The sequence below is a fragment of the Pantherophis guttatus genome, chromosome 11, assembly GCF_059756535.1.
Source record: "Pantherophis guttatus breed Tessera chromosome 11, ASM5975653v1, whole genome shotgun sequence".
In the NCBI taxonomy this organism is placed as follows: domain Eukaryota; kingdom Metazoa; phylum Chordata; class Lepidosauria; order Squamata; family Colubridae; genus Pantherophis; species Pantherophis guttatus.
In genome coordinates, this window is record NC_142073.1 from 6233958 (window position 1) to 6253662 (window position 19705).

A 19705-nucleotide genomic window follows, 5' to 3' on the forward strand; every position below is an offset into this window, starting at 1 on the left:
AGATACTTTTAATGCTTTTCTTACTTGCCAATTTTAAGAATTTCCCAGGGCTAGCTAGCTAGCTAGCTATTTATTTATTTATTTATTTATTTATTTATTTATTTATTTATTTATTTATTTATTTATTTATTTATTTATTTATTTTGCAGCCGCGCCCCCCCCCCCAACGCACGACCCCACCGGCTGCCTAATTCCTCTCGGCTCCACGTGACGTCATTCCCCTCCCAGGGAAGAAGCTAGGTTGGAAAATTCGAACTACAATTCCCGACATCCCTATCGCCTCGGCAAAAGCCAGCCGCCGTTGCCTTGGAAACCGCGCCGGGCCTGCTAGGCCTCGCTAGGCCGCTGGGCGTGGTGGGGGTGGAAGTGGTGGGGGGCAAGGGGGCGGGACTTGCCGCTTCCCGGAAGAGGAGGAGCCCCAGTGGGCGGGACCGGCTGCCCCCTTTACCGCCCGCCCTCCGCCCGCCCCTTCCTCAGGGTCGCAGCCGCTCCGTGAGGAGAGCGAGGAGGCCGGCCTGTCTCGCGGGGCGGAGGGGCGCCTGGGCAGCCCGAGCGGGTGAGCGGCGAGGAAGGGGCGGCCGGGGTCCCGAAGGGAGGAAGGGGTGCGTGGGTGGGTGGGCTCTGGGCAGGTAGGAGCGCCTGGGAGGGAAGGCCGGAGTGTGGGGGGGGGCGGTTGGCTGGAGGGCGCGAGCTGGCTGCGGATGGGGGGGGAAGAGGAAACAGGCCTCGCCAAGGGAGTCGGCCTAGAATAGAAAGAAGGGCTTAGTGACCGAATTTGTGTGTTTACGTATAGGGATATATATATATACACACACACAAAAGAGAATGTGTGTGTGTTTATATGGAGAGAGAGATTTTAAAACAAGAGAATGTGTTTGTGTGTGTTTATATATATATATATATATATATATATATATATATATATATATATATATATATATATATACACAAAAGAGAATGTGTGTGTGTGTGTTGATAGCAATATATAAAAATAATGTATGTGTGTGTGCTTACGTATAGGGATATATATATATATATGTACACAAAAGAGAATGTGTGTGTGTTTATATGGAGAGAGAGATTTTAAAACAAGAGAATGTGTTTGTGTGTGTTTATGTATAGGGATATATATATATATATATATATATATATATATATATATATATATATACATACAAAAGAGAATGTGTGTGTGTGTGTTGATAGCAATATATAAAAATAATGTATGTGTGTGTGCCTACGTATAGGGATATATAAAACCGAATGTGTTTGTGTGTGTTTATGTGTAGGAATATATAAAAGAATGTGTGTGTGTGTCTTTACGTATAGGTATGTATGTATGTATGTATGTATGTATATATATATACACACACACACACACACACACACACACAAAAGAGAATGTGTGTGTGTTTATAGGGATATATAAAAAAGAATTTGTGTGTGTGTATATGGAGAGAGAGATTTTAAAAAAGAACGGTGTGTGTCTGTTTATGCATAGGGATATATAAAACAATGTGTTTGTTTATGTATAGGGATATATAAAAAGAACGTGTGTGTGTGTTTACGTATAGGAATATATATACAAAAGAGTGTGTGTGTGTGTGTTTATAGCAATATATAAAAATAATTTGTGTCTGTGTGTGCTTACGTATAGGGATATATAAAACCGAATGTGTGTGTGTGTGTTTATGTATAGGAATATATAAAAGAATGTGTGTGTGTTTATACGAATATATAAAAAGAACGTGTGTGTGTTTACGTATAGGGATATATATATATACAAAAGAGAATGTGTGTGTGTTTATAGGAATATATAAAAAATGTATGGATTTATATGGAGAGATTTAAAAAAAGAACATGCGTGTTTATGCATAGGGATATATAAAAAGACTGTTTATGTATAGGAATATATATACAAAAGAGAATGTGTGTATAGGAATATATAAAAAGTGTGTGTCTGTTTACATATAGGGATATATAAAAAGGAACATGTTTGTGTGTGTTTATGTATAGGGATATATAAAAAGAGAACGTATTTATGTATAGGGATATAAAGAATGTATGTGTGTGTGTTTATAGGAATATAAAACAACCATGTGTGTTTACATATAGGAATATTGAAAAAAATGTGTGTGCGTGTGTTTATGTGTCAATCGTGTCTGAGTTCTCCACTTTGTATGCTGTAGTTACTGAATGTGTGTATGTATATATATAACATTTGCTGTATACGTGTGTCTGTATGTGTGCATCTCTCTCTTTCTCTCTCAAGCTTCCTCTTTCTGCTATGTGTTCCAAGATGGACAGTGATTAATATTTATATGTATTTACATGTTAGGGTGTAGGTATATACATATGTATGTAGATAGCATATCTGTATATGTGTTATGTGTGTATACACTTTCGATACACACACACGCTCAATAAACACAATATTCAAACTGTATGGAGAGTGCATATACATCATATATACATATATAGAGGGAGGGAGGGAGAGGGAGAGTTAGCTAGGCTACATATAAATGCAACAACAGAGAGGCATCCTGGACAAAGAACTCAAATTTTAATCTTTAAGATATACACTGATAGGTATAAATTGTAAAGATGTAACTTTGTATTCTTTTACTTTGTTTATCATTAATGAGAGAAAATTAATGTATTTGCTTAATTTTTTTTCTTGTATTTCTTAATTTATCAGATATTGTTTACTTCAATTGTTGGTCTGATGTTACCTTGGAGTTAATTTATGTTCCTCTGGGTGCTAATTGCTGGTGGGGAAGCAATCAGCACCCAGATGAGACTAGAACAGAACAAAATTCTTTATTGGCCAAGTGTGATTGGACACACAAGGAACTTGTCTTGGTGCACATGCTCTCGGTGTACATAAAAGAAAAGACACATTCATCAAGAATCATAAGGTACAACACTTAATGATAGTCATAGGGAACAAATAAGCAATCAAATCATATTAGGAAACAGTCAGTATAAATCTTAAGGATAGCAGCAACAAGGTTACAGTCATACAGTCATAAGTGGGAGGAGATGGGTGATAGGAGCATAGGTTAACTCCAAGATTAACATCAGACCAACAATTGAAGTAAACAATACTCCTATCAAAGAATTGCCAAACAAGCCAACAGGACACAGCTCAACCAAAGAACCTCTAAAACCATCTCTACCAATACTGACAGGGCAAGCCACCAGAATATAAATTGAAAGCAAACCCCACTCCTTACTAGCACTGATGATGTTACCTAGTTTGGGTAATGAGATGTCTGCAAGAAGACAATCAAGTTCAGAGAGCACCCAGGATCCCTCAAGATGCAATCTGCATTGCTATAGGTTGTCATTCCATGGAAAAGGATAAATTGATAGAAGCTCAGCTAGAGGAGTAGCGATTTCCCATCCTCATTTTCATTGTAATCTGCCTTTCTTGCTATATTTGATGGGGTTGTATTATATGGTTATTGTAGGGAAAGGAACGCTCTAAGCAGCTTGAAAAGAGTCAAGTGTTGAGAAGCTGAGAAAAACCTTGTCTATAAAGGCTTTTAGCAATAAATCAATTTAATGGAATCTTCACGTGTAGAATTACGTGTCTGACAACTCGTGTGTTTTTGCAAAACATCCAAAATGTTCTCACCATGTCATCTTTATTTACATTTCATTGTATCTTTTCCACTACTATATATAATTATGTTGAACAGGCAGTCTATAATTATATATGTGGTTGAGGCAAAATTCTCTAGCGAAACACATTCAGTTTGTGATGTTCCTGATCTGATGGAAAGTGGAGGGTGTCCTTTATCTGCGCTCTAGATTCACTGAGGTGGAAGAAAGTTAAGTTTGCTGCACATTCATCTATTTTGGGGTTTACAGTAAAGCCAAGAATATTTAGCACAAGGGATATGATGGCTTCTGAGCAGAGAAACAACCTTTCCAAATATATCAAGCTAGGAATACACCATAAGGGAAATGCAAAAATATAATTTACCTGTCACATCAGCCTTATAATTATGCCCTCAAAAATTAATAACCTGGTACAAAAACAAAAAAGTGGCAGAACAGAAATGGAGAATTCTACCTGATGTCCCCCAGTTGTTTTAGACTTTATGACCCAGACAAAGAATTGTAGAAATGGTAGTGTAAAATATATAGAAGGCACCAGATTTCTTATCTGTCCTGTGGGAAATCTTTTCTTGTAAAAAATGTTAATTATGGACTAGTCCATTTAACCCCATACTCTGTTGCTGTTTGGCATTCTACCATAACAACGTAAGGGCAATTAAGGGGAAGTGTTTGAAGTATTTGTATCCAGCGAACATGTTAATTTCATGAAGCAAAGCAACATTTTTAAGGGACTCAAACGTTTTCCACTTTTTAACTTTCATTTTTTAAATAATGCATTAGTAGTTTGGGGCGGGAAACGTAACTGGCTTATTTCTCTGAATGTTTTCAGATGTAAATTTTCTTCTGGAAGTATTTTCAAACTGTTTTTATTTTAAATAAGATTTTCTTTTTCTAATTTAGAAACTAAAATGTCTTCATGGCCCAAAGTAACCACAGATCAAGCGCAAACACCTGATCCTGAAAAAAGGTAAAAACACAATGATCCACGTCCTTTTTCCTCTGGTTTTTTTTTTTAAAATCTCTCTCCCTCCCCCCCTCTCAAAAGAAACTACAATATATAAATTTCAGTTCAGAAGTTTAACTCTTAACTAACTTTTCATTTGAAAATTGCAACCTATACTTGATGGATACAAACTAAATACTTGGATCCTTGCATTTAGTAATATAAGATATAATTTGACTAAATCATTGAAAATTCTGTGTGAAATTTAGCATTTTAAATTTGCATTGTATCCTGGTTTCCTCCTTTAAGTATGGTTAGTGGCTACATTTGTGGCTAATGGCACGCCCAAATTCTCAGCTAATCCTGCCTAACATATAAACTGTCTGTGTGCTTATGTGTTACATATTTGTTTTTTGTTTTTCAAGAAACGAAATTATGCATCACATCTAAACCTATCCTCTTAGTTTGCTTGTTTGCTTGCCTGCTTATTTATTTATTCATTCAATTTGTATGGCTGCCAATCTCAACAAATTATTCTGGGTTTGCTGTTCCCAAGCAAGCTGGTATTTCTAATTTGGTACCAACAATTGGCTTACACTTCTGCTTTTCAATCTGGATTCCTGTTCAGCTGAATCAAGAGTTATCAAAGAATTGTGTTGCTGTGTTGTTCAGTCCCTAAGTTGTGTCCCACTCTTCATGACCTTAAGGATTATGGCACACCAGCCAGCACCCCCCCCCCCCATTCTCCAGTATCTCCTGGAGTTTGTCCAAATTCATGTTCATTGTGTCCATGACACTAACCATCTCATCCTCTGCAGTCCTCTTCTCCTTTTGCCTTCAATCTTTCCTAAAATCAAAAGTCTTTTCTAATGAATCTTCTCAATTGGTGGCCACAGTATTTAAGCTTCAGTATCTGTTCTGTTACTTACCAATAACAAAACCTTTAGCAACAAAACACTGCAGAAACGACGGCACGGACTGGTTGATTTTAAACCAGTGACACTCAATTCAAGAGTTCTCAAAAGAATTGTATTTGAGATAAAGTTAGAGGAGACTTTCTAGAAGTTGCCTTGAGCTTTTATAGAACAGGTGAGATATAAATGCAATAAATAACACAAATCATCTTATCTTCTGGTTGTTTGAGGGTGCTACCAGTTAATCTACAGGTTCTCTACAATGTCAGATCTAGAATGTTTCTACCCCAATTACTGGTAGTCCTCAACTTAAAACAGTTCACTTAGTGACCATTTGAAGTTACAATGGTACTGGAAAAAAAGTGACATTTTTCACATTTATGACCGTTGCAGCATTCCCATGGTCTCATGATTTACATTTAGATATTTGACAGTTGACTCACATTTACGACTGTTGCAGCAGGATCCCAGAGACATACGATCCACTTTTACGACCTGACAAGCAAAGTCAATGAGGAAACCAGATTCGCTTAACAAGCGTGTTACTAATTTAACAACTGCAGTGATTCGCTTAACAAATGCGGCAAGAGAAATCATCAAATGGGGCAAAATTATTTCTCACTTAGCAACATAAATTTTGGGCTCCATTGTGGTCATAAGTTGAAGACTACCTGTATAACAAATGATTTTTTTTTATGGTAAAGAATTGAGACTGTTAACTGTACTTAGGTCCACAAAAGTGTCTGGCTGTAATAAACCCAATCTTGGGTTTCGTGCTTGCATCTTTGTTGGCATTACACACTTCAGATTTTGCTCAAGGGTTTAATGTGCTGCATCTCGTATTCATAGTTAATCAGTGTAACCGAATTCAGTTTTTATCTGTGCCTAAGAAATAGTTAACAGTAAATGAGGCAAGACCAGGCAGCTGTTACCCTTATGCTGCCTTTGCTCCTTGACAGATCTTTCCAGACTCTACATCTGCCAGCTAGTTTGAAGGTTTTTTGTGTGTGTTTTGTTTTAATTGGTTTCTCTCTCCGTATCTCGGTGGGTCCAAAGCCAGCAGCTTAAGCTTAATGTTTAGAATAATTAGATTGTTTAGCTGATCTGAAAGGAGGGAAAATTTGGCAGAACAAAAACCTTCATTATCTGTTGTACGACTTTGAGATTTTAAAAATGCTGCTCAGTGTTTGGTTTAAAGGAATTAAACCACACTGCAATTTTCATCATCACTCCAGCTTATTTATGTTTTTCTTTTAATGCTGTAACACGGTTAGAAAAGCCCTTTCTTAACCCTCTGCAAGTATAGCGTGTTATTTTTTGTTTGATCTGATGTCACCAAACTCCAAATGGCTTTGGATGGTTCACTGTCAATCAAAACAATATAAAAAAACAGTGTAACCAAAACAAAGAAGAATATAACTAGCCTCTGGCTAAGAAAAGAACAACAAATGGCAAAGTCAGCAACCCCAAAACATCTCACTAGCAACTGACCTCCAACAAAGGAGCACTCGATTGGTCCTTGCGCAGTTACGTGTACACCAATTGTGCTTGTTTCTTGATCGGGAGATCTTGCTCATGGTCATCGATGCCTTGGTCACCTCCCATTTGAGACATTGCTCTGTGTTCTGCCTGGGTCTGCCCGTAAAGACCACTCAGAAATGGTAGTTGGTCCATCAACTGGCAGCGTGAGAACTTATGGGTGTACCTCACAATGCCCAAGATCATTCTGTCTTCAGCCTTTTTAAGATACAGTCCACATTCAGAAAAAAATCAGTATTTTTAACAATGGCATTGACTACTTTTAACTTTAATGTAAATTAATTGGTTTTTCTTTTTGAGTCTAGGCAGAGACCGGGGTGGATTCCTCGACTTCTGGAGTAAGTAATTACGTTAACATTTCTACGGTTGATTGAAAGCCAGATTATCAGCATGATAAAAGGTTCTTGGGTGGTAGGGGTGGGTGGGTGGATGGATGGATACAGGCAGACAGAAGAGATGAATGGATGAATGGAGGGATACAGATAGAAGAGATGGATGGATGGATACAGACAGACACACAGAAGAGATGGATGGATGGATGGATAGATAGATAGATAATGACAGATATTTTCCTTGTAATATATCCACCACTTCACACCATGCCCTTGTCCCCCATTTGTCATATTTCTTCTATTAGCATGGCCTGTAATAACAAAAGAGTTCTTCCATGCAGTGATGTTGGATGCTGTCATGTCATCCCAGGTCTCTAGGGATTTGCTGAAATTGGAGTGTGTGTGTGGGGGGGGGGGGAGTTGTTTAATTTCTTTGCTGAGATCTTTGTTAATTCTGAATTAACAATAACAATTTAAAAAAAAAGCTGTTTCGGATGTCTCCCATCAATGTTTCACCAGATAATAGATATTTCAGATCTTATTCTGCAGGGTCTAAAATGTGGATTCCAAATCCCCCCAAAATGGCTGTCTTGCCATGATGTAGCCCAAAGGTTTATTCATGCTCAAATCCTTTTGGCAATCCTTAACACGCATTCCTTGCTCCTTCCAGCATCAACCCTTACAAATCCATTCAGAAGAGTTCTTACTCTCCTCCAGAAGGTTATCCGAAGGATCATGAGGATGGTAACAGGTGAGAAGGCTCTTTTTCCCTTCCATGCTCACTTTGGTTATAACCTGAAGTAACGGCATGGAGCAAATAACGAATGGCATCAAATAATTATTAATTTATTCCGTACTCTTGAAAACAATGCAGTCCCACGCCTTCCTTGATGTAAACCAGTGTTCTTAGTTTCAGGGTTCCAAAAAACACCCCCAACGAAATAAAACTCCAAGGCAATAGATTCCTCAAAGTTCCATTTTATTAGAAATGTCATGTGGGCACATCTGGGAAAACCCAAATCTGAAAGCTTTGGGTGGTTTTCCCCACCCAAAGAAAAGTTCAAGTCCCTGTCCCAACACCCACATGTCCATCACAAGGTCCAATCCATCCTTCAGGCTTAACTGGAAACAATCCCCAGTCACTCCCATCCAAGCGCAGGCAAATGTCCTTGACTCCCAGAGCAAGGAATGTTGTTATGGCTATTCTTCCACCACTCCAACCCCAAAAAACAAAAACAAAACCATCCCAATTTCCCAGGCTAAAATATGTGGCAGTCAGAGGAAGCTAAAAGAAAAAAAAAAATGGCTTCCAAAACCGACACTTAGCATTTGTTCAACTTGAGGGTTGTGATATTTTGTTTAAGAGGGAGATAACTAGTTCCTGTGTGTTTTTGGCTTAAAGCTTTGAAGAACTTTTTGGGCAGCAGTATCATCCATCATCAACAGAGAATGAAGATAATTACGAGAGACACCAGTACCTTCAGAAAGGTAAGCGTTACTTGAAATTAAAGCTGCGGTAAGAATGTGCTTGCTCCTCCAAATTCCTTTCGTTTCAGTTTTGCATTTCAGTCCCATTGGGTTCATTATAGAACTTTATAGAATTCTTTATTGGCCAAGTGCGATTGGACACACAAGGAATTTGTCTTGGTGCATACGCTCTTGGAGTACATAAAAGAAAAGATACATTCGTCAAGAATCATAAGGTACAACACTTAATGATAGTCATAGGGAAACAGTCAATATAAAGCTTGATACCAGCAACAAGGTTACAGTCATACAGTCATAAGTGGGAGGAGATAGGTGATAGGAACGATCAGTAATAGTAATGCAGACTTAGTGAATAGTTTGACAGTGTTGAGGGAATTATTTGTTTAGCAGAATGATGGTGTTTGGGAAAAAACATATAGTCCCTTCTATTGGTCTTTTCATTGAGAACAAAGACACTTAAAGCTGGCTGTTTACAGAACATTTTTTTTTTAAATCAATGTGGGAAACAGTTTTTGCTACTACAGCCAAAACACCTATAATCCAGTTCCGAATCCTGCCCAGATACTGAATTTACCATATCTAACTGAAGAAAGAACCTGTGTATTAAACCTCGCTGCTGCTTTAATCTGTCTGTCTGTCCTATCCTACCCTACCCTATTGCTAATCAATTACAGTTCAGCCCATTTAGAGCTTCTGCAGAGGTTTTTGTACGTTTCCCATCTCAAAATAGTGAGAAATTATGACAACAGAAAATGTTGGCTGAGTCTTGGAGGTTTCTGCCTCCCCCAGACCAATTTTTTTCTCCCCATCTGCCATGATAGATGCACATATCTGGCCAAAAAGGACATTCTCTTATTTTTTCCATCCATCCATCCATCCATCTTCTCTCTCTCTCTCTCTCTCTCTCTCTCTCTCTCTCTCTCTCTCTCTCTCTCTCTCTCTCTCCCTCCCTCCCTCCCTCCCTCCCTCCCTCCCTCCCTCCATCTCTTCCATTCTCAATCTGATTATCTGCTTATATGTTTAGATGACAGCCACACCAAGGATGCTCATCGCGATAAATTGTACATGCAGTTTTACCAGCAGATAGAGAAGGAATACAACAGAGAAAGAGCTTCGGACTGTGTCATCGTTTCCATCAGCAAAGACCAAGCGTAAGTCTTTTTCTTTCTTTTTTTTAAAGATGCAGTTACTGATGCTTCACTGAACTTTGAGCAAACAGTTCCCCATTTAATTTCACTTTTAGCAATATGGTTAACTCTTTTTAAGAGATTTTCCTGTTTTGTTTCTGAAGTGACAAAAGAGCCAGGATGTCTGTACTGCATGACCAAGCAACCGAAATATATCTCTAAATGTAACATCATTTGCATGGAGAAAAGGTTCCTCTACCCCACCGCATATTTCTCATAAACGCCTGTTATTAGAACTGTCCCAGAATAAGTCTCTAGAGCATAGGCGGATCTGTTATGGTACCTTTACAACCTGTGGACTTCAACTCCCAGAATTCCTGAGCCAGCCATGGTCATAAAGATGCCATAGTTTACCTACCCCTGATCTAGAGAGTTGAATAAAAATAATACAAATAGCAGTGAAATAGGCTCACCTCCCATTATTCCCACCCTCTTTTGGATCCTCTATATTACATTTTTTCCTGTTTCCCATGAATGGGAAACTATTAAAATGGTAAAATATTTTGATTTCCGTCTGTCCCTTGTAACTTGGGCATAGTAGGACTATGACTTAATTAGTGTAGTTGTAGCTCTTGTAAGATGGTTGTTAGTACTGATTCTTACATGTATGTTTTAGTTAATAGGGAGATCTCTTTAAAAGGGGTATGGTAATTATTTCTCATAGTAACTTACAGTCACCTGTGAATTTTCCTGCCCATCCATGTCCATTTAAATCAAGATCCGCCTCTCCTTTTCGCCTATGAAATATTCTAACTGCTCATATGTATGGATTATCATTTGGTGTTTTTTAAAAAAAACATTTTAATGCAGTCCCTTGTTCTTCTTTGCCCAGATATAACTTGAATATCAACAAGTAGTGTGGGTAGTGGTTTAATGTGAGCATTCTTTAAGGTGAAAATTTGTGTTAAGCTCTATCAGTAAATGAAGCCAATTGAAAAAGCTTAATTTTGATGTTGGCACTATGGGAATTTATAATAATTAGCCACAGCATCACCTCTCCGTTCCTTTCAGTTGATTTTGAATGCCATGAAATTCACCGAGGGTCATTAAATTCAGCGTTCGGTATTGAACATTTCATCTTGATACTTAAAATAACGATTATTATTTCTCTTACGCAGTTCCTGGGGAAAAAAAGGCCCCCATAATTTGCAGATTTTCACACAACAGTCCTTAGAATCTCTAAAATGCTCTGAGGAAATTTTATTTTTCCTTGAAGACTTTCCAATATAAAAACACACCTCAGTTGAAAGCAAACATGCTACCTCCAACTTTGCTTAACCCCGAACTTTTGGGAGTTTCACGTACTTTCATTCTTGCAGTATTACCTTAATCAGCATTTCTTAATTTGCATTCTCAAACATTCCCTAAAAGCCGTGCTCCACTTCTCCCACACATCAAGCACATTATCAATAGTAAATAGCAATCTCTATTGGAGTGTCGCTCTTGTACGTCTTTGCTAAATGAATTGTCACTGTAATTTGGACGAATCGCTCTCAACGATTGTGTCATATTGTGACGTTAGCAATGTTGTAAGAACCACTTACAGGGCTGCTTACATTTTTCCTTGATACTACATTGCCAAAATGACACCTGAAGCCTGCATTGTTTTTCTGGTAAAATATTTCCGTCATCTTTTTCCAGTTTCCCATCCAGTCAAAGTGGGAATTTTAAAAAATCCTGTCTTTTCATCTGTTTGCTCTTGTCACAGCAAGCGTGCTAAATAAACTGAAGACGGTGATTGTTCATTTCACGCTAAACTTTTTCGTGTAGTCCCAAATCTTTGGTCACCTTTTTCTTTCTGGTTCTATAAACCTCACCACTAAATGTTTGTCCATAATTAGTCTCATGTGTTCGTCTCCTCGGATGAGATGGTAATGCAGCTATTTAAAATATTCTCATATCCTAGAATAAGTTTTGAGAATAAATCTTTGGGTTTGGCAAAATACGGTAAAAAAACCCTTTCTTATTCCAGAAAGGCCCTATTAAAACATGGCACACAAAATGGCTATGAAGCATAGGTAAAATTGCCAGTTACTTGAAGTTGTTTCATCTAATTAGATAAATTAGATCTAATTAGAAAATTTGGGCATCCATGCCTATGGAATTTTCCATAAAGTAAAATTGCAGCCTCAAAAAAGTTGAGTTTCTGTCCAGAAAGAACATGGAATGACCCATGATAGAAGCCTGGTTGAATTAAGCAATTCTATAAAAGTGCCAGTACATGTAAAGCATTTATAAAATCTAAATAAGTTGTTCGTTTTTAAAAAAATTGCTTTGCAGTGTAGTCTTTGCTCCTTCGCATCTGTTTACTTTAAAACTATTTCAAATCTGAGAAAAGAAAGCAGAGTTCTGTTGGGCTGTTCTTTGAGAGGCCTAAATGCCATTATTAAATAATTTCCACGTGTGCACACTTTTAAAGATCACTTTATATCCAAAAATCTCATTTGTGTATGTTAACTAAATATTCACAAATACTAAGCAGTTTCTCATGGAGACACACCTGAGGTTCCCTTGGAATTGTTGAAATGGAAGCAACTTAAACATTCTACATCCTTACGCAATTCAATCACTGCAAAGTGTTTGCGAGAGTTAAGCCCAGGTAGCTACAATCCAGTCCAATTAAGTGAGCTTAACTTATGTGGAAGTTCATATAAACAAGGGCTTCACCTGTCAGTTTGATATTGTGGGAAAATTTTGTGTTTCCCATCAAGGAAGTTTAGCCCCAAACCTCTGTACCTATAATACATAATTGTAGATGTAGAGACCTGGTTTTTCCAGCCTGCCACTCTCCAGAATTCTCAGTCATACATTGAACAACTCTGAAAAATCCTATCTGCAGGATACCTTATTGATGAACATCACTGTCTGCAGAGGTCAAAGTCTAAAATCCTAAAACATAGGACACTGTATGACCCGATCAGCTCTCCTTTTTTGCTACAAATTTAACCTCAATTTTTCTGTAAGCATTTCAGTCGGGAAATGTGTGGCCCACCTTGAGGTTCTTCTCTGTATACCTGGAAGTTTTATGACTGCTGAAATCTACATTTCATAAAGCAAGGACCCTTCTGTTTCAGGTGACTTGTCAGAAAAGCACACCGTTAATCTTATCTCACTGAAAATTTTCAGTGAACTTTCTTGCTGCGCACAAAAAGTGACCCTTACTAGGACGCTGGCACTAATAATATATTTTCTGAATTACTTGTAAAATAACCTGCTTCTTTGTTTTTTTTTTCCTTTCTTTCTTTTGTTTGTTTGTTTTTTCCTTCAAGGGAATATTCAACAGCCATAGGCCATCGTTTGCAGGATCATGGCCTTGTGGTGGAAATGATATACCTTACTTCTGAATCAGGTCTTACACGTGCCCTCCAGGAAGTTAAAAACGATGGTTCTCCATTTTGCGTTCTTGTTGAACCATCTAATGTAACACTTTCCTCATGCACCGTAATCATGCTTCATCAGACTATCAAAAGTAAGTTTAGCTTACCTTAAGGACTGGTCCCTATTCAGAAAACGCGCTCTCTAGATCCATTTCTCCTCATATTAAAACACATCAAAACTACCCTCTTTGAGACATGATTGAATATGCCGAAGAGCAGTAAAATAATTGATTTAAGAATTCATAGCCGTACACCGCTACTGCACCTAGCAAAATGTACTTCATCCAAAATTTATCTTCCGGAAAAGCAGACCGTTTTTAGTAGGCATTTTTCCTGCATTTAAAAAAGAACGTTCCAATGTCACTCACATCCTCAACTCCATTCCTCTTTCCAGAGGTGGTTTTATAAAACGAGTCCCACTTAGGAAAATTAATTCAACACACAAAGCAAGCGCCAAGTTGAGTCCCCCACGACATTTCATATAGAAACGGGCGTGTTTGTGTTGAATCTTGGGCATAACCACGTTCAGTTAAAACGTTTTGGCGTTTTTTGAGTCCGAAGGTAGCTTTTAGCTCCGTGGTCTGAATGGTGGAAGGACGCGGCAGTTTTGTGTTTGGGGTCTTTTTGTTTCTTTTTTTTTTTGTCTGGATGTGACTTTTTAAAAAGCAAGGTGTCTCTCTTCTCTGTAGTCCACCGTAATATGCCCATGGAAGATGCCCTGGCTCTGATAGCTAAAGAGTTTGAGGAAATTTTTGCTGAGCATGAACAACAGCAGCGCACAGAGATTTCCCACAAAGCAGCTGATCTGGCGGATGGCTTTCTAGAACGGGAGCTTTATGAGAGTTACCATGTGCCTCTAGGCATTAGACACCTCCTCTTTCTGTTAAGTGAGGGAAAGCATTTATATATGGAAGAATTGAACTCAATAAGTGACTACCTGAAGACCAGGAGAAATAAGCTTGAAGGTATTCATCTTCCCCCATCCCCCAACCCTCCTTTCTTCCTCGACAATACCCTCTAAATCCCACCCACAATCTCAAAATAACCTCTGGGGGGGTGGCCTTCAAATAAGCAAATACCCAGTGTGAAAACGCCCCATCCTCCCTCGAACCAGGGGTGGGAGGATCACACTTCGTGCATGAACTCTTAACATGGTTAAAAATGAGACTTTCTCGAGAAGGGGCTGCAGCTTGATCACCTGTTATTTGTGGGTAACAGCTCTCTCTCTAGGAAGTGGGGTGTCTACTTAAGATGGATTCCACGAAGTGGTCTGCATCTGTCCCCCAGCTCGTCCTTATCCCAGATTCCTTAACGTTTGTCCTTTCTTTGCGTTTTCAAATAAAAGTCCCCTCCAGGTGAGTAGGGAACTTGTCATCCCTATTCGCGGGGCGTTGGGAGAAATGCCACCTTGTCCTGAGTGCATGAGATATATGGCTCTTAATGATAAAAAGGGCAAAAACATAGTCCATTCTACTGTGGCTCAGGTTGGAGAGCCTCTTCCCCACTTTAGGAGACTACGAAGCACCCTACCAATGAGCCCCAAATTTGTCACCCCCCCCATCCAGATATCCGGCTGTCGTAATAAAAGAGTAACCGCCCCCCCCCCCCTTCGCCTCTGTACTGCTGTCCGATAAGTCACATTTCACAAGGCCGTTACAAAGTATAATTAGAGCAAGTGAAAAAAAACCTGTGTAACACTCGCGGAAAAAAAAAGACACCCTCCCTAACTGCTTTCTATTATAAAAGCCAATAATCCTACCAATTTACTACTTCAAATCACTTCCGTGACTCTTATAAAAATGACTTTTCCCACCTCACATCCTTAAAAATTTCCTAAGCCTTATTATCCCTGCGTAAATGGACTGGCTGAAAAAAAGAAGGACATTAAAATAAGCAGCCAGGCTGACTTCTTGGCTAGTGGCACGTCTGGCTAAGCGATTTGTTTCCTTGCTAACTTTGGGTCCTCCTAATCCAGGTTTTGTTGCAGAAGCGAACACTTTAGCCGCCGCAGGTGAAGACGGCGAGTATCCGAACGCCAGGCCGAGCGGGAGCGCTCTCCCTCCGACGCTGAGCAAGCCACCACCCCTTCTGCCAACCCCTGGTCGAACTCCTGTGTTTGGGCAGTCTGCTGTGCCCTCGCCGAAGCCAGCTTTGTTGGGCAAGAGACCGTTGGGGGCTCTTCTCCCCACTCCAGGTTGGTCCTTCAAAATACAACATTGTAGTGGCTGCATGGAAAACCACTCTTGTTTCAAGAGTTTAGTGACCTATTTGGATTTATCCAGTTAAATATCCTTATCCTAAGGATATTAACCCTTGTAGTAAGGCTGTATTACTATTATCCTTCTCAGCTTTCCTATTGCCTTCTCCTATTCATGTCTTATGATTTTTCACTTTGTTGTTTGTATGCATGCTGAGAGTTTATGCAGCGGAGACAAATTCCTTATGTTTCCAATTGCACTTGGCCAATAAAGAACTGTTCTGTTCTACTCTACTCTACTCTGCTATTCTATTCCATGATTCTGCTCTACTCTGCTCTGCTCTGCTCTGCTCTGCTCTGCTATTCTATTCTATTCTATTCTATTCTATTCTATTCTATTCTATTCTATTCTATTCTATTCTATTCTATTCTACTCTACTCTACTCTACTCTACTCTACTCTACTCTACTCTACTCTACTCTACTCTACTCTACTCTACTCTATGATTCTACTCTACTCTACGACTCTACTACTCTACTCTGCTATTCTACTATTCTATTCCATTCCATGATTCTACTCTACTCTATTATGCTATTCTATTATTCTCTTCCCTTCCATGATTCTATTCTAATTCTAATTATTCCACTCCATTCTCTTTTGTACTAAGAAAAATGTAAATGTTTAGAGCAAAAATTTCCTTGTTTCCCACTTTTGTTTGCTAAATAATGGTTAAGACCCACCTGGGCTAGAAAGCAGGAGACTGGGAGTTCTAGTCCCTTTTTAGGCATGAAAGCCAGCTGGGTGACTTTGGGGCCTGTCACTCGTTCTCACTCAACCTATCCCACAGGGTGGTTGCTGTGGTGAGAGTAGGAGGAGGAAGAAGGCGTGTTGGATATGTTCGCCGCCTTGTGTTATTTGTAAAAATAATTTTTAAAAAGTGGGATACAAATAAAAGAAATAAAGGAGAAGGCGGGAAGAAATCTTGAAATAGTTGCCAATCTGTGAGAATCTCAGACTTTGGGTTCCCATTCCAGAGTCATGTGCCAGCTAGTCCAGGCCAGGTCTTGCTGTCTCCTGACTATAAGCATGAAGTCCTGGGGTCAAAAGTTTTGCTAAAAACCTTGGTATTATTGCTGACAGTGGGCAGCTTCTAAATATATCCTAGCTCTGGGTACTGTGGAAATTGACCATCCTTGGGCTATCTTTACTATTATTTTTAAGGAGCTCCTGACAGCTTGTTAAGAGATTTGAGTATCATCTTGCTTGGTATCTGTGCTTTCTGTGTTGGGCTTTTAAATTTGTTTGCTTGAGTTAATAATAATAATAATTCCTTTATTCGCCGGTCTGCTTTTATTGTCTCTGGATCCAAAAGTTTCCCCCCCCCCTTCGGAAAGCATATATACCCTACCTTTTGAATATAAGTTTGCACTGCATCTGGTATGTCGATACTGCTAACTACAGTGGTACCTTAGTACTCTGCTGTTTTGCAAGGCGTCGCATTTGGTATTCAAGAAATTCCGATGCACACATTTTGTCTTGGTCCTCAAGCTAGAACTTGTCAATGTCGGCTGCCTTGTGGCTCACTATATTATTCCTTATGGGAAACATTCATTTGGTACTCATCGCAGCTCCCAGAAGCAGTTAACAATGAGTACTGAGGTAGAACAAGTTAACAATGAGTATGTCAGGGTTCCAAGTAATACACCCATAACGAACAGAACTCCGAGGCAGGTAGAGTCTTCAAAAAACAGTTTCATTGGATCTATCATCTTGGCACAGGCTGGTGAAAACCGACTAAAGGTTCCCGTGGTTTTCACCTAATTAAAAGTTTTCCTCTTTTCCCAAACAAACAGTCACATGATCCAATCAGGGTGCTGTCCAGCTGCTTGGTAACATCACTCCTCCTCCTCTCTTCAGCCACCTGCTGGAATGACCTTGGTTCCCAGGGGAAAGTGTTTTGTTTTGGCTGCAAGCTCCCAGCTATCTCTATTTCTCCCTCCCTAAGCCTCATCTCTGTTGTGGCAACACTGAAGCCTCAAAGATGGCGTCGGTCAAGCCAACTACAGAGTTGACAGAGTACTGAGGTACCACTGTATCAAAATCCTGTTTTCTGTTTTTCCTTCATAGTAGTGCCGGCTGGCCCGAAGGGGAAACCTCCTCCTCTTCTCACAAAGATCATCAAAAGACCGATGCACCTAACTCCTCCGCATCTCCCCACAAAGCGGCCACTGCTCGGGAGCAGACCTGGCCTGCTACCCACACCTACCTACAGGTGAGAGCCAGGCAAATCTGGGTGATGCTTCGTGCCTAAGTCTGAAAGAAGATAGTATTGCTGTCCGTCTGTCCGTCCCCCCAATTAGTGGCTGTTTCCTCCATTCCTGTCGGTCTGGAGCTGCGTAGCAACAAGGGGCAGCAGGCTGCACCTGTATTTCGCTGTCCGTCATTTGGCTAAGAAGGCTTCTGAATGCCAAGTAGCTGTCCCTTAGCAATAAAAAAAAAACCCCACCATCCCCTAAAACCTCCCTCATCTGCCAGTGTTTTTGAATGCCTCACTCGTCCAACTCCTAGTAGTTTTAGTTGTCATTCCTCACCTCCCCTGCAGACTTCCCAGGTGAGACTGTCTTCAACTGTGTGGCTGGATTCACACCCGAACTTCGTCAAGGTTGGTTGAATCCGCCTTAATGCCTGGGTTCGCCATCAGGCTAAGCAATATGCTCTGATTATAATAATAATAATACGTATAAGCTGGATTCAGACGGTACATCCCATTGTGGCGTAGCTAATAGGAGGAGCCTGGTTAGCCAATAAACTTCCCATCTTTGCATCTTGCCCCAGTTGAAATGAGACTGTGAGTTCAGCAGGAAAGCTGGCTTGGGTGACTTTGGGCCAATCCCCAGGAGACTGTGAGTTCTAGTCCTGCCTTAGGCAGGAAAGCTGGCTGGATGACTTTGGGCCAATCCCCAGGAGACTGTGAGTTCTAGTCCTCACTTTCCTTAGGTAGGAAAGCCGGTTGGATGACTGGGTCAGTCACTCTCTCAGTGCCATTGACCTCACAGGGACGTTGTTACAGGGAAAATAGGAAGAATATATGTTCGTTATCTTGCGTTATCCTGTTTCCTCGAAAATAAGACCCAATCAAAAAATAAGTTCTAGCATGATTTTTCAGGATGCTTGTAATATAGGCCCTACCCCTAAAATAAGCCCCAGGTAATACCTAAACAGAAAATAAGCCCTAATGCGTCTTTTGGAGCAAAAATTAATATAAAACCCGATCTTATTTTTGGGGAAAAATGGTTATTTATAAAAATAACAAAAGTTGGATTATGAATAAATAAGGATGCTCTGTGGGCTAGAGGAAGAACAGAGATGCAGAAAACGAAGGGTCGTTTTATCCTGCAATAATAAGCCAAAATAATATATATTTCTTTTCGTCTCTTGATGAGCGCCCTTTCAAAGAAGCTTAAGAGCACCACCCCCTAAAGCCAGCCAGCTCCTGCTTGAAGGACCTTGTGAGCTAAACATGGGAAGAAGTATCAATCTTGCTGTTCTTTTTTTTCCCCAGCTGCTCGGCCAACATCCACCCGTCGTCCATGGGCCTTTAAACCAAAGTTCCTGAACTCAGAGATGATGCCTGAACTAATAAGGAATTAAATAAAGAATTGTCCTAGATGGCAGCATTTCTCTTTTAAGATATAGCCGAGTTTGACAAATGTATGTTACCACTCCCGGCCACATTAAATGCATCTTATTTTCTGTTGTACACATTCCTAAGAACAAATTTTTTTTTTTTTTTTACTTAACACAACATAAATGTTTGTAGACAATGGATATTGTAGATTCCCTAATGTTGACCTCTTCTCTAAAATCAATGTTGTTCAAAATAAATTACTTATTTCCACAGGTCCCCCTTCTTTTTGATTCACACATCGTTTAAGTAACAATGATTGTTTAGCTATCTGTTGTAACGCTTTTTGTTGACTGTGCCATCGTTAAATACTACACAACACACACAAGGCCAAGACTGCACATTAAGCCCTACATAAGCAAGCTATGTGCATAACATTATGTTCCAAATTTGTTCCTTGAGTTGCTTCTCAGATC

General features: G+C 39.6%; 1 protein-coding gene across 4 annotated transcripts; it reads left to right on the forward strand.

The window, feature by feature from the left end:
* Positions 1 to 300: 300 nt before the first annotated feature.
* LOC117670932 (nuclear receptor coactivator 5-like) lies at positions 301 to 19504 on the forward strand. 4 transcript variants are annotated; one of them, XM_034426469.3, is made up of 11 exons: positions 301 to 556; positions 4528 to 4594; positions 7329 to 7361; positions 8026 to 8106; positions 8758 to 8843; positions 9868 to 9994; positions 13300 to 13499; positions 14097 to 14372; positions 15383 to 15601; positions 17732 to 17876; positions 19167 to 19504. In XM_034426469.3, exons 2-11 carry the CDS (start codon positions 4536 to 4538, stop codon positions 19204 to 19206), a joined length of 1266 nt encoding a protein of 421 aa, XP_034282360.2. In that variant the 5' UTR covers positions 301 to 556; positions 4528 to 4535; the 3' UTR covers positions 19207 to 19504. The 4 variants fall into 4 exon arrangements, with proteins under 4 accessions (XP_034282360.2, XP_034282361.2, XP_034282362.2 ...); XM_034426470.3 differs by having other exon boundaries at positions 17735 to 17876; XM_034426471.3 differs by having other exon boundaries at positions 15395 to 15601.
* Positions 19505 to 19705: the final 201 nt, after the last annotated feature.

Bases quoted from the DNA above. Each gene is read 5' to 3' on its own strand.
- LOC117670932 (XM_034426469.3), top strand. From the start codon at position 4,536: ATGTCTTCATGGCCCAAAGTAACCACAGATCAAGCGCAAACACCTGAT. The intron at 14,373-15,382 runs GTATTCATCTTC...CTCCTAATCCAG, and splicing joins CAGGAGAAATAAGCTTGAAG to GTTTTGTTGCAGAAGCGAAC. The intron at 15,602-17,731 runs GTTGGTCCTTCA...TTTCCTTCATAG, and splicing joins GGCTCTTCTCCCCACTCCAG to TAGTGCCGGCTGGCCCGAAG.